Source organism: Leuciscus leuciscus (genome assembly GCF_965113295.1).
Source record: "Leuciscus leuciscus genome assembly, chromosome: 5".
Lineage (NCBI taxonomy): Eukaryota > Metazoa > Chordata > Actinopteri > Cypriniformes > Leuciscidae > Leuciscus > Leuciscus leuciscus.
The window spans coordinates 8959929-8973492 of NC_138729.1; the positions used below are offsets into that span (position 1 = coordinate 8959929).

The window sequence follows — 13564 nt, forward strand, 5'->3', positions numbered from 1 at the left end:
GAAATTAAATTTTGGTATGTTTTAGCTTACCTCAAGGGCATCCAAGATGTAGGTGTCTTTGTTTCCGCAGTAGTTTCAATTACATTCCAATTAAATTCCACAACCACGTCCAAGTGATCTGAGGGCGCGCGCGCTTCCTGGTGTGTGACGTGTGCGCGCGTTCTGGCTTAGTCTGCGCAAGCGCCGGAAAGCAGATCACTTGGACGTGGTTGTGTACAAGAGGTAAAAACGATATAAATACTTTTCGTTTTCTCACACAAACCGCTCGTTTCGTGTCTTAGGCCATCAATGTGTACTTACGATGGGGAATTGTTTCATTTGGATTTCTCTGTGCATGCTCTTTGAGGTGGTGACCATAGACCTGCATTATATGACTGACAGACAAGAACGGTTTGACCTAAAAATATCAAAATTGAAACTACTGCGGAAACAAAGACACCTACATCTTGGATGCCCTTGAGGTAAGCTAAAACATACCAAATTTTTTAAGTCAGTCCAAGTCCAAACATTCTCTTTGCCATTAATTGTAATAATCCAGTGAGATTTCTGTATGCACAAGGACTCTGACAACAGCCAGGATGATCTGATCTCACCATCATCGAGTCAAAAAACTGACACAGACTAAATCCAGAAGAACTTCGGGAACGTCTCCAAGATGCTTGAAGAAACCTTCCTGCAAAGCTACAGTACTGTGAAAAGTACTGGCACTTGTGTTAAAATTGTGCAAAGTGAGAATGCTTTCAAAAATAAAATCACAAATTGAATTTATTTATGATTTAACTTCTATTAACTAATTCAAATCAATATATGGTGTAACGACCCTTTGCGTTTAAAACGGCTTTTGTCCAGGTACACTTGCGCATAGTTTTTCAGGTAGCTTTGCAGGAAAGGTTCTTCTATACACATACATACATACACACACACACACACACACACACACACACACACACACACACACACACACACACACACACACACACACACACACACACACACACACACACACACACACACACACACACACACACAATTTGTCAGACTTTACAGGATTAAGAAAGTAAGAAAGTAATTTATTTTTTATTTTTTTAAAGGGTCAAGTCAGTGTTAAAGTCTTAATATATTCCTCAGATTTAGAGCCTGAGGGAAAAAAATATAAGGTCATGATGACCTCACGTTCAGATTCTATCCTCTTTCATATACCAGGACTATTCCCTGGTCTGAAAGTGTTTGCATGATACAAGTCCCAATTGGAGGGCCGTGCCATCTTTTATTTATGATGTACTATTGAAGCATGAGCTGCAGTGAAGCCCATGTAGCCAACACATCATCTGTCCCCCGCGTGCTTATCGAGGATTGCCTTCACATGCCAAAACCCAGCTATTTCAAGGGAACACGCAGTGCTGATCCTGTGCGAGTCTCTCACTGGCCAGGCTTGAAAGAGCAGTTCATGGTAATGGAGGCTGAGAGATGGCTTTGTGAGGTAAGAGGGCTAATTGTGGCCAGACTGAGCTTGTTGGGAAAAATGGCTGAGGTTACACATAAGTCATTGCTTTATATTTGTAGGAGCCAAATGTCTGAGGCCATCTCTGAAATTGACTCTAGAATTGTCTAGAATGTGTTCTTCATTTGCAGAAATCTGTATGTTTACATGTACTCATTTTCTTCCATCTATATGAATTAAATTCCAATTCCAGATTCTGAAAGTTTATGAATCCCTAACTTTACAATCCGATTCATTTATTTGTTGGCATATGCATTACATGTATTCCGAACAAAATTCGCCACTGTGCGATAATGCTACCACAAACATAATTGCCATTTTTACCTTGATGACACATCTAAAAAGAAAGCACACAGTGTGTCAGTTCGTAAGACATAAAACATAAATAAATACGCATGTTCGTAAGATGTAAAACATGTTAACATGCATATCACTGCACTGCACATGTGCGCAAGGTATATTTGAATTCGATACAAACATTTTCTGAATACTGATTAGTGTTAGTAATTTTTTTGTTTCCAATATCAACATCTTAAAAAAACTTTTTTTCTGTTTATTTTCACATTGATATAATATAATATAATATAATATAATATAATATAATATAATATAATATAATATAATATAATATAATTAATATAATATAATATAATATAATATAATATAATATAATATAATATAATATAATAGTCACTATGGATGTCAATTTACATAAATTCCCATAATCGATTGTTGTTTAAATTAACAATCAATTTATCGTAAACCTTTTTTTTTAAGCTGGGCTTTACAGTGTATATAGGGAATATGACCATCGCTTATTAAGTGCTTTTAAATTTGCTGACATATTAGAAGTGTTCTATTTTCATAGCATGATAAACTAAACTGCTTTACATGAAAATGTGATGTTTAAAATCATAGTACAAACCAGATAGATTTGCCTCATCTTTCATTGAAATTATCTCAACTACAGAATACAACAGGTATACTTGTTTCAGTTAGAGATCAAAATATACCAAGTATTTATATAAAAACGCAGCAGACGGACATGTAAACAGTACATACATGATGCTTTTGCGCCACATTTGGTTTGTAGCTTGGCGAAACATTAGTAAACCATACTGCCCTACAAAGGCAAAGTGCAGTAACTACGCAAACACTGAAACTGAGAAAAATGCCTTTAAAGTTTTTACACCAGCCAGTCAAACATGTTGTGGGTAGATTAGTGGTAATGCATTCATGCAATGCCTTCTTCAGAAGAATTATTTTATATATAAAAACCATGACCACTGATGTGACCTTTGACCCCCAAAATGCAGATACTGCACTTTGCCTCTGGATGACCTTAAACAACTAAAACACTATTACAAATGCGAAGTGCAGTATCTACAAATTAAATGTGTTCATTTCAGAACATTAGTTTTAACCATTCATTTGAACAAAAACAACAGAACAACAAGTAAAGTAGGTATATGTGTGTGTGCTTGTGTGAGTGTGTGTGTGCGCTTGTGTGAGTGTGTGTGCACTTGTGTGAGTGTGTGTGCGCTTGTGTGAGTGGTTGTGTGTGTGCTTTTGTGAGTGGTTGTGTGCGCTTGTGTGAGTGGTTGTGTGTGTGTTTGAGTGTGCTTGTGTGAGTGGTTGTGTGTGTGCTTGTGTGAGTGGTTGTGTGCGCTTGTGTGAGTGGTTGTGTGCGTTTGAGTGAGTGTGTGTGCACGCTTGTTTGTGTGTGTGTGTGTGTGTGCATGTGAGAGTGCGCACTTGTTTGTGTGAGAGGTTTGTTCAGTTCAGCTGGTTCACCTTCCTTACCTGTCTTTGGATATTTGATATTTGCGTTTTAACGGGAGTTCAACCATCATTTTGCCGCGGGATTGTGCCATGGTAGGTTAGCTGGTTGGCTTGTTGTTTCTGTGTGAGTGTAACGATCGGGGCAAACACAATCTCCTTCCGGATAGGGCTACTAAGGTAGACCGCAGTATATGCGGTGTCAAACCCGGGAAAACAAAGCTAGAACACAGTAACATCACTTACTGCGGTTTGCCTTGGTATTAGCTTGGATTTTGTAGTTACTACAAAAGACATTGACACTCTCGTTTCTCTGAAACGGGACAAAATTGAAACAGGAGTCTTTGTCACAAGACAGAACAGATTTCACAAAACTCATTTCAAGCCGTAACTCAATTTTGACCAAATGTGTAGTTACTGCACTTTGCCTTTGGACGGCAGCATAGATCGCATTTCTTTATTTAGAGCAGGTGGTCTTGAACAAGCCCAAAACACAACATAAGACAATGTGTAGATCACAGGGTCACATGAGATGCTGCTTGGCTAAAGCTATAGGACTTCCGGTATCCGATTGCGTCGTAATCATGATGCAGTGTGTGGCGATGTGTAGAGACCAATTAGACGCTGTTTTACAGCAGTAACACGCTTGGATTGGTTCGATCGTTTAGATTGACAGGTCTTGATTTACCATGCGCCACAGAATAAGAGCGCACAGCTGAAATATCGCTGGAAGATCATCACTCATCAACCAGGGTCTTATTACTTGTTTATTCAATGCACTTTTATTGTGGCTCAAGTAGTTCAGTGAAATCACTTGTTTGGAGGGTTTTTTGGACTCTTGGTTAATTATATTTCAAAATTAATGGCTAGCCTATACCTAATCTGTTGCATGGCTTGAAGACATTAATACACTTAAATACGTAACTACAGGGAGCTTGCTTCATTTTTCCTTGTGTGTCTGCTGCACGTGTTTTGCACGCACGCAATCTAATGATGACCTTGCTTAATCGACCATCGATAAGTTTGATCGATTAAATTATTATCGACAATTGATCGATGCTTTGCTTCATTTGGACTGAGTTAGTTTTGCACTGTTCTCAGTTCAGTTTCCTGCATGCGTTTTCTTTGTTCATGCTCATCTGTTGCCATGGTTTTTGATTTGCCCTCATGTGTCTTACCTGTGTCTTGTTAATTATCTCGTTTAGTCGTTAATTTGTTAACAGTCGGTGTTGTTCTGTTTCCTGTGTTTTTGTTTCCATATAACATGAAGAAGTGTAATTTTGAGTTTATAATGATTAAACAACTATATACAATTAGATCCTGCCTTTATTTTCCATTTTTATTGTAACCCTTGCTGACAATAATATAATATAATATATAATATATATTATATTTGTATTTTATATATCTGGTTTTCAGTGTGGTCTCAGACTTTGGATACCAGTGTATATATACACCCTCTCTCTCATACTCTGCTTTGTATCCAGGGATTTATAAATGTGATAATTCAGAAATTCAAAAGAAATGCATGTGTGCTGCCTATTGTGTGTGTATATGCATGGTGTTGTATCTGCTCTGTATGTAGGATACTCATTAGATGCTCTGAATTTGAATGTGGCTCTGTGGGTGTATGAAGTGGGATTTGCTCGCCTAAATCAGTGCAGGATTCATTTTGTGCGCTTGGCATGCAACATATAGGTTCTGCCATTGTTGTGTCTATAAACACCTCTTATATGAGCCTCTCTGATTGATTCCTACTTCCAAATCCCCCAGTGAGGGTGAACAGACCTCTTGAGTATTTAGAAAATTTAAAAAGAAGGTCTTTTCATGCATAAAGCCCACATAAACACATGGCATATTGTATATATCCCAATATCTTCCAGCTACTGAACACACACATCAGTGCGTGTTAAGCTACAAAATCTAGTGAGCTTCCTCGCTGTCTACTGCCTACATAGACAACTGCCTTCTCTTTTAGTGTCCTAACTGGTATAGACCAGTTAATTTGAAATAGTCTACATAGCCTAAAAACGTATGCAAAAAGGCCTGACTTACCGGTAAATTACTGTTAAGAAATCATGTGTGAACAAGACCTTTTCAAAAATGCCAGTAAATCAGTTCTGGCAATTTCCCGGTATGAGAGCATTACCAGTAAATTACCGGTATGATGCCGTTTATGATCAAAGAACAGGATTACTGGTATGAACATGTATGAGGTCAGAACACACTGATTTAAAAAGTCTGCTTTGGGCCAATCATGAAGCTATTTCTGAGCTGTTTACGGTAAGTTACACAGCTTTTAATAGAGAGGTTCAGGATTACATACACTGCCTGACCAATAGAAGTAAACAGGCAAATGCTTGAGAGTCAATGATTGGGTCATTATTGCAGTGATTATGATGTTTCTAGCATGTTATATGTTTGGCAACAGTTCTTCTAACCCTAATTGATGGAGTGTGCAGCTTTTCATTTCTTAAACAGTAATTTTCAAGGATGAAAATCTGAAGATTCATCAGGCTCAAATTGTGAAAGAATGGTTTGGAGGGAGCATGAAGAATCATTTTCACACATGAATTGACACCTCTGAGTCCAGACCTTAAATTCATTGAAAGTCTTTGGGATGTGCTGGGGGAGACTTTAATACAAGATGCATTGTCAATACAAGATCTTGACCAAAAGTTGATGCACATCTTGATGGAAATAGCATCACAGCATTTATTTCCATCAAGAGGTACATACATTTTTGAAATAAGGTCTGTGGTGAACACAAGCTCAAGATTTATTCATCTTTAATTCTACAATATGAAATACATCAGTAATACCCTCTTCTGAATTTGTTTTTTTAAAGCTTTTACTTGTCTTGTAAAAGGCAGTTGCTAACAGGTGGATAACTGGGACTACAAAAGTTGTAGAGGAAATTAAACGTCATCAGCTGAATGGGTAAACTCTGTTTACACTTGTTCTGTTTTGCCTAGTTTCCTGTGTTCTTGGTTGTCATAGTTATTCTTTGTTTAATTGATCCTCAGTTGTCTTCTGTTCTTTGTCTTGTGTTGAAGTTTCATGCTGGCCTTTCTGTATTAGTTCCTGGTGTTTATTAAATGTTATTTCATTGTTCATCTGGTACAGTTATTTATTTAATGTTTTGTTATTTTAGAATTTTTAACTGGAATGGTATGAAACTTTAACTTTTTTTCAAGTTCACTTTTTTAAACTTTTCACTTCAGCAATAATCTGCCAAGTGTCATATTTAAAAAGGAAATTTCATTTTCAGGTACATGCTCAAAAAGTGATAAATGGACTATAATTATTGCATAAATATAATTTAGTACCATAAAATCCACTAAAAACACAAAATATTAAATTAAAAAACATTATCAACAAAATTATTTGACCGACACGTAAATATAACCAGGTAATTTCCGATGATTGAAATCACAGAGTTTACCGGTATTTTGTTACTGATGTGTGAATGGTCTCTTACTAAAAAGATGGAATGTTGTGAACAGCATCTGATCATTTTACAGTAATTTACCAAGATTACTGTGTGATGTTTTTATAAGCAATTTTTTAAAATTCTTTTCAGTATTCAATGAATTATAAATATGATTAAAATATTTTTCTCTGTACAGAATAAATGTGGTGCTGCATTAGAATCTGGCCAAAATACGGTATTTTAGGAAGCAGCATAATTTCTCGAGTTCACACTTACTTACAATTAGAGGGAGTAAAGTTTAATGCGTATTTGGCGTGCTGTCCGGGGGGAGGGCACCGAGGACGGAGTACTCCCCCCATATGTAAATGGTTAGGACTAGAAGTCTGGAGAAGGGGTGGTGGAAGGATGCTGCTAAACTGTCAATGAATTGAGGTGAGACTGCTGAATATATATATGTATATATATATATATATACAGTATATATACATATACATAGTTTCCCTTATATATAGTATATATAATACACACCTCTTATCGTTGATTGCTGAGTGCTCTCCACTCGTGTTTATTATCTGAACGTCCTCCTCCCAAACTTTGTTAATAAAACATCATTAAATTACCCACCTGTTGGAACAGCCTTCATGTGAGGAGCCCACCTATGATGTCTTAAAACGCTGCCTACGGAAGGGAAGCAGCTAACTAGGTTTTGGAACAGAGCTTATATCTGTTCTTGAATTCTTTGTGTGTGAGCATGAAGGGAGGTAGTGAAAAATTGAAGCCTTGGCTCCTGCACTGCTGCAGTTTTTAGTATTTCCCTCATGACTGTCTTGTTTTGTATTCACTTCTTGTTATTTGAACCGCTATATTCTGCCGGCACAGGGCTTTTGAAACACACCGATAGGTTTCAGGGGAGATGGAGGATACTGACAGGTCAAAGCAGCTTCTCTACATGAAGCAAAGTGTCTTTTCTGCTGCACCTGGTTCCCGTGTTCTGAATCATGCTAGAGTTTAAACATTCACAAATATATGAGGGAGGTCGAGTGGCTTCAACCAAGCAGAGATATATTTTAATGGGTGAAAAATGGAGTTTCGTACTGTACTTCTGGAGGGAGCATGAGAAATTCTCGCTAGCCCTTTACATGGACCTCTTCCCTTAAAAATCCTACAGTGGAAGTGCGAATGAGGTCTTTTCTGACATATCTTAAAATATAAGATAATGTGAACACCCTTGTGAAAAATAAGTACCACTTAGTAAGGACTTGAGTCCATCTTTATTTGAAAGTTCATAATTATGTTTATTGTCTTTTATGAACATAGTTAAAATATATGAATGTACTGAAAAGGATTTATGGTAAACTAAAATGTATAACATGTGTAAACTCTATTGAAACTTATGTCATGTATTTAAATATTTGTAATGACGTATTTGTAATGAAGTTTCAATTTAGTACATTTAAAATATATTAACTTTAAATGTAATATATAACAGTTAAAATGAACAGGTACTTTACATTTAGTACTTCAGTATGTTAGTCAACACATACAGCATGACAAAATATTATAAAAAAAACTTTTTAAAATGTACTTTAAAGTAAAACATTAATTTGACATGATTACAAAGTTTCCTTTATAAATGTGTTACTTAATTGTGTTAAGGAATATTGTCATGTAAGTTTATTCTCTTCAAGTACACTGCAAATGCACATTCATTACAATTAAGCACACTTCTTTTCACAAGTGCAGCCGATCATAAACAACTGTATGTGAAAATAATGGCCATTATCCACATATAATCTCAAAAGATAACAATAGACATCAAATGTGTGGGTAACACTTTACAATAAGGTTCAATAAAATTGCCGGCTGTTAACTGCTTGAATTTAATTTGCCCCAAATTTTATGCTTTAAAATCCTCCTAGAGCCGAACCCTACTTTTGCAAGAGCTCCCTCTAAAGAATGAGGCTTGCTTATGATCTGAAGAAGAACCTGTTCGTTGTTGGTGTTCTTCTCACGAGAGGACACCCGAGAGTGTTCGATCACTTCTGTGCTTCCTTCCTGCAGAGGATGGGTCGGAGCATGGCTGTTCCGCTCCACCCTCAAAATGATGTTGCCCTTAAAGCAATTCAGGATGCGGTTGAGATATAGGATGTACGACTTGATCGTCAGGTTCCTGAGCGGTGCAAGGAGATGAAATCTTCCTTGCGCCCCCTCTATACCTTCTTGGGACCTATCTCCAGTGCTACTGCACTCTGTGACCTCCCCTGAGCACTACAGGTAGTTGAGTTTTTAAAGAAACAGTTCTCCTGCTTGCTTGCTCTATCAAGAAGGTAGGGGACCTACACACATTTTCGGTCAACGAATCGTGCCTGGGTTCGGGCCGGCTAACTCTCACTAATGTGAGACCCTGGCCTGGATATGTGCCCAGGGTTCCTATACCTCTCCCTTAAAACGGGACCAGGTGGTGAGCCTGCAAGCGCTGCCCCGGAGGAGGCAGACCCAGCCCTGACTTTCTCTGTTCCTCCCGCCTTGCAGTTATTCAGGACAGAATGCAAAGTCACAGGACCTCTCCAGTTCTCATCTGTTTCAGAAACCAGCAGAAGGGAAGGCGGTTTCCATGCAGAGGTTGGCCCACTAAAAGATTAGTGTTGCCATCATCTTGGTGAAATTCCCAAGGTGCACTGTGCCCACCTGGGTAGTGAGCTCCTGTAAAAAGAGAGTGTAGCTCCTTCCTAGGCGTTGACACGAGTGCCTCGCTGACAGATTAAGAGCTGTGGGCTGGGCGACACCAGCACATTCGCTAAGAAATTAGCCTATGTGTCGAGCCGGTTGCTTCCGTGGGCTCCCTTCACACGAAGCCAGCTTCACCTTAGCCCGGTTTGTAGTGTCGGCTTGCTGCGCCATTCCCCTTCTTTGGACTGGATAAGTGCGCCTTTTTGCTCCAGTTGAGTTCCCTCTTTGAACCCTGTTGAGTTCCTCCTCACCCCGTCGGTGTTGGACGTGGCGGAGCGTCCGATGCTAGACCTATCACTTGTATGCTTGTGTAACTTGTGTTAGGAGTTAACAGCAGTGACTTTCCTGACCTAAGCCCTGTCCTATTCCGTCTCAATATGCGGGAAGATCAGGAGGCTTTTGTCTAGGCACTGGAAGGTGGCAGCACTAGTGACGTCTTAATTGGGATCCCAATCAGTCGACACGTTGACTACGTCGAACATGACCGACTGAAAGGGAACGTCTCGGTTACGTATGTCTCAGCCACTATTGCTGTACCACCGCTGACCGGGCTCCACTCGGCTCCTCAGCGAAAAACAACTGGTGCCTGCATCCACTTCCGTATTTATACCTGCGCCGCGGGGCGGGGCGTGTGATGCAATTCACGCACGCCAATGTCCATTGGCTTGTTTTTACAATACTCGAAGATGACAGGCTCCCTAGCGTGATCCCAATCAGTCGACACGTCGACTACGTATCTGTTCCCTCCTTCAGGGAACGAGGGTTACATACGTAATCGAGACGTTCATTAGTTAACATTAGTTAATGTATTAACTAACATGAACTAACAAGGAGCAATACATTTGTTACAGTATTTATTAATCTTTGTAAATGTTAGTTAATAAAAATACAGTTGTTCATTGTTTGTCTATGTTAGTTCACAGTGCATAAACTAATGTTAACAAATACAACCTTTGATTTTAATAATGTATTAGTAAATGTCAATTAATATTAACTAAGATTAATAAATGCTGAAGAAGTATTGTTCATTCTTAGTTAATGTTAACTAAGGTAGTTAACTAATGTTAACTAATGGACCTTATTATAAAGTGTTACCAATGTGTCTATTGAAATAGAAGTGCTGTAGACTTTATATGCAGTGCTAATTTCTGATAAAAGTAGCATTTATCACTCAAAGGCACTGCAAATATTGATAAAAAAATCTTCATATTAATAACTGATTTTTTGTATTAAATGGGCCTAAATTAAATCTGATTACCTCATTATTTTGGAGCTGAAAGTATGGCACTCTCATTGAAAGTTTCATCATAAAAGCCAAAATTATGAATAAACAAACATGCGTGATATTTTGTGATTGACAGGCATTCCAATTCTGGGTGGCCACAGATGTCATGCCTGATGATAAAGTATAAACCTATCAAAGTCTGACTACGTTGGGCTCTAAGGTTGCTGTGTTATGGGATATGCTTCTGTAGAACCCAAACTTCAATGTGATTTCCATATCATTTTTTAAAATTCAAGAGAGACTGCAGATTTTCAGATGAAACAGTTGTGATTGCAGCAAGCAGAATTATCATGATTTTTTTCAGGCTGATATTTCTTGCCTGATTTTTTTTTTTTTTTTTTGTGTGTGCCTCCAATCTAATTTTGTGGTTTCTGGCTTAAAGTCTTCATTATAAAGCTTTTTGAAATGCCTATGAAGAAAATGGATGAGGAAAATAATTCCAGAACCAATGCTGCTGAAAAAGTGAGCGGTAACTGTTGTGATCTATTGTATTACTGATTTGTCAAGTTAAGTTACATTTAAAATGGACTGAAGCGCAATCTCATTTCACATACTTTATGACCCCAGGTGGCAGACAGGAAAAGCGTCTTACCATTGAAAGTGGAATGATGGCTTGGATGTCCTTCTGCACAACCGTCAGCTCTGTGACCACCTTCTCTGCATCCGAGACTGGATTCTGGCCCCGGTAATCAATATTCCAGTTGATTCTTCTGGTGACTGATTGGCTGGTGAAGTTCTCCATCTCAAAGTCTAGCTGCATAATTTCAATGTTGGCAGCCATGTCCCTGAAGAGATACAAGATGATCATGTGACAGAGAGCAGCACACTTAAATAATAATAATGCTGGATAGAAAAAATAAATAAAAATACTGGCTATCCACCAAATGTAGCCATTAAGATCATTTAGAAGTGTCTAATTAGGGTCAGGTATGTATTTAAAGCTTAAATGGTTTAATATGCTGGCCATGAACAAAAACAGATGTTCTGTCATGTATTAGGTATTATATATTGAAACATCCAGGAAATGAATCAATCAGAGAGCCGGCAAAGGCCCATCTGTTGTTTAGGACTGGATTACAGGGGATAAAAATGGATTTACCCATTTCAAATTTAAGGAAAGAATTGCAAACACTCAAGTATCAGCACTGGGACTGTTCACCATTTGTGTCACCACGCTGGTCTTTGTGCATTCTAGACAGGCAGCATTTCTCACAGCGATCCCTCTTTTTAGTAAATTGTGGCCACATTGAATTAATTTGTTCCCTTGTTTTGATTTAACTGAAACAAGGGAACGAATTACAGTACAATGTGGTTACAATTTAGCAAATTGAGGGAACAATTTATTGTATCATGCACACAATATACTTAAAACGAGGAAACAAATTGTTGTGGGGGGCTCCGTATTTCTTGTTCTTTTAAAGGTGAAATCCTTCACTTCTGCATTTCTGTGGCAAACAAACCTTCAAACACAGGGGGTCTGCCATTTTATGGCCAAACAGAATGTCCCGCCCAAACTCTCTCCATAAGCTGAGCCAATATTGGAGTATGGGGCCATTCAAACAAACAAAGCACTACTTTTTATACTTTTCAAGAGAATCAACCTATAAATGGCTAACTTAGTAGTCTTACTTTTCACCTTTGTTGGCCTTTGTCGCCATTGGCTTTTGGCTTGCTTAGTTGGGGACATTAATTCAATATTAAAAAAATATTATTGATCTGCCTGCATTGACACCATTATATGAGAACTGAACTGAGCTGGACGATGACATCACGATTTTCTCCAGAGCGGCTATATATATATATATAAATTAACTAAATTAATAACTTTTTTACAACAAAAATGAAACATCACTGAGCTTACTTAAGCTGGAATGTGATGCTATTTTCTTCTGGAAATCTGGATTATCTCTGTAAAGGTTCTTTGAAACAATCTGTATTGTAAAAAGCACTATATAAATAAAGGTGACTTGACTTGACTTGACTTGTCTCTGCAAATTAAGCTGAGATAGGGAAAAGTATTGTAACATCTGAAAAAAAAATGCACATCGAATACACATCAACAAAACAATAAAAGCAAAAATGCTGCACATTGATATAACAATAATCTTGTGAAGTGACGTGCATTGGTGAAATGAACAAAGATGTAGTCATAAAAACAGCTGAGCACAACAGTTCAGCAACATACTGGAATTAAATTGGCGACATTGGGAAAAACGGCAACAGTGCCCAGCAGATAGTTTCTTCAGAGCCTCTGCAAGAAACCTCCATAATGGATAGTGACAGGCTAAATGAGTTCTGTCTGTTGATCTCATGCACACTCATCAAGGATTATTTCCTTTATCTGAGACTCCTGTTCTACAGGTAGATGTGCTGATAGCAGCTGACAAGCACGCAGAGAGAGGAGGCCAAAAAATAAATTCCCTTGCTGGGACTGTGGAAAAATGCTGCAGGGTTATCAAAATGTTATCTGTGGGAGGTAATTAATGTGCCAGAGATGCAAAACCAACAACTTCTATGTGTTTCAACTTCTTCTCAAGTGCGGAATAAGAAAAATCACATAAATTGAACCTAAATAATTTTTTACAGGCTTTAGTGTACTTAAGCCACACTTCAGATGTAGGAATGTCATTTAAAAGGATATCAAAATAATAATAAAAAAAGGACATCTTGAAACAAATGATGCAAGATCTTTTCTAAGAACTAACTTCACTTTTAACCCACAGGTCCCAATGCAATTTTAAGTGAATGCATGAAGTCAGTTCCGTACTGTTTCAAAAAAAGAAATACATTTATTTTTTATTTTTAAAAGAAATGAATACTTTTATTCAGCAAGGAT

At 37.9% G+C, this 13564-nt stretch overlaps 1 protein-coding gene across 2 annotated transcripts in view; it reads right to left on the bottom strand.

Moving 5' to 3' along the window:
- tmem132e (transmembrane protein 132E) overlaps nucleotides 1-13564 on the bottom strand; it is a 365104-nt gene that overhangs the window by 31008 nt on the left and 320532 nt on the right. For both annotated transcript variants that reach the window (XM_082170701.1, XM_082170700.1), the window contains exon 4: nucleotides 11321-11513. In XM_082170701.1, the coding sequence (XP_082026827.1) occupies nucleotides 11321-11513 (193 nt within the window). The remainder of the gene's footprint in view (nucleotides 1-11320; nucleotides 11514-13564) is intronic.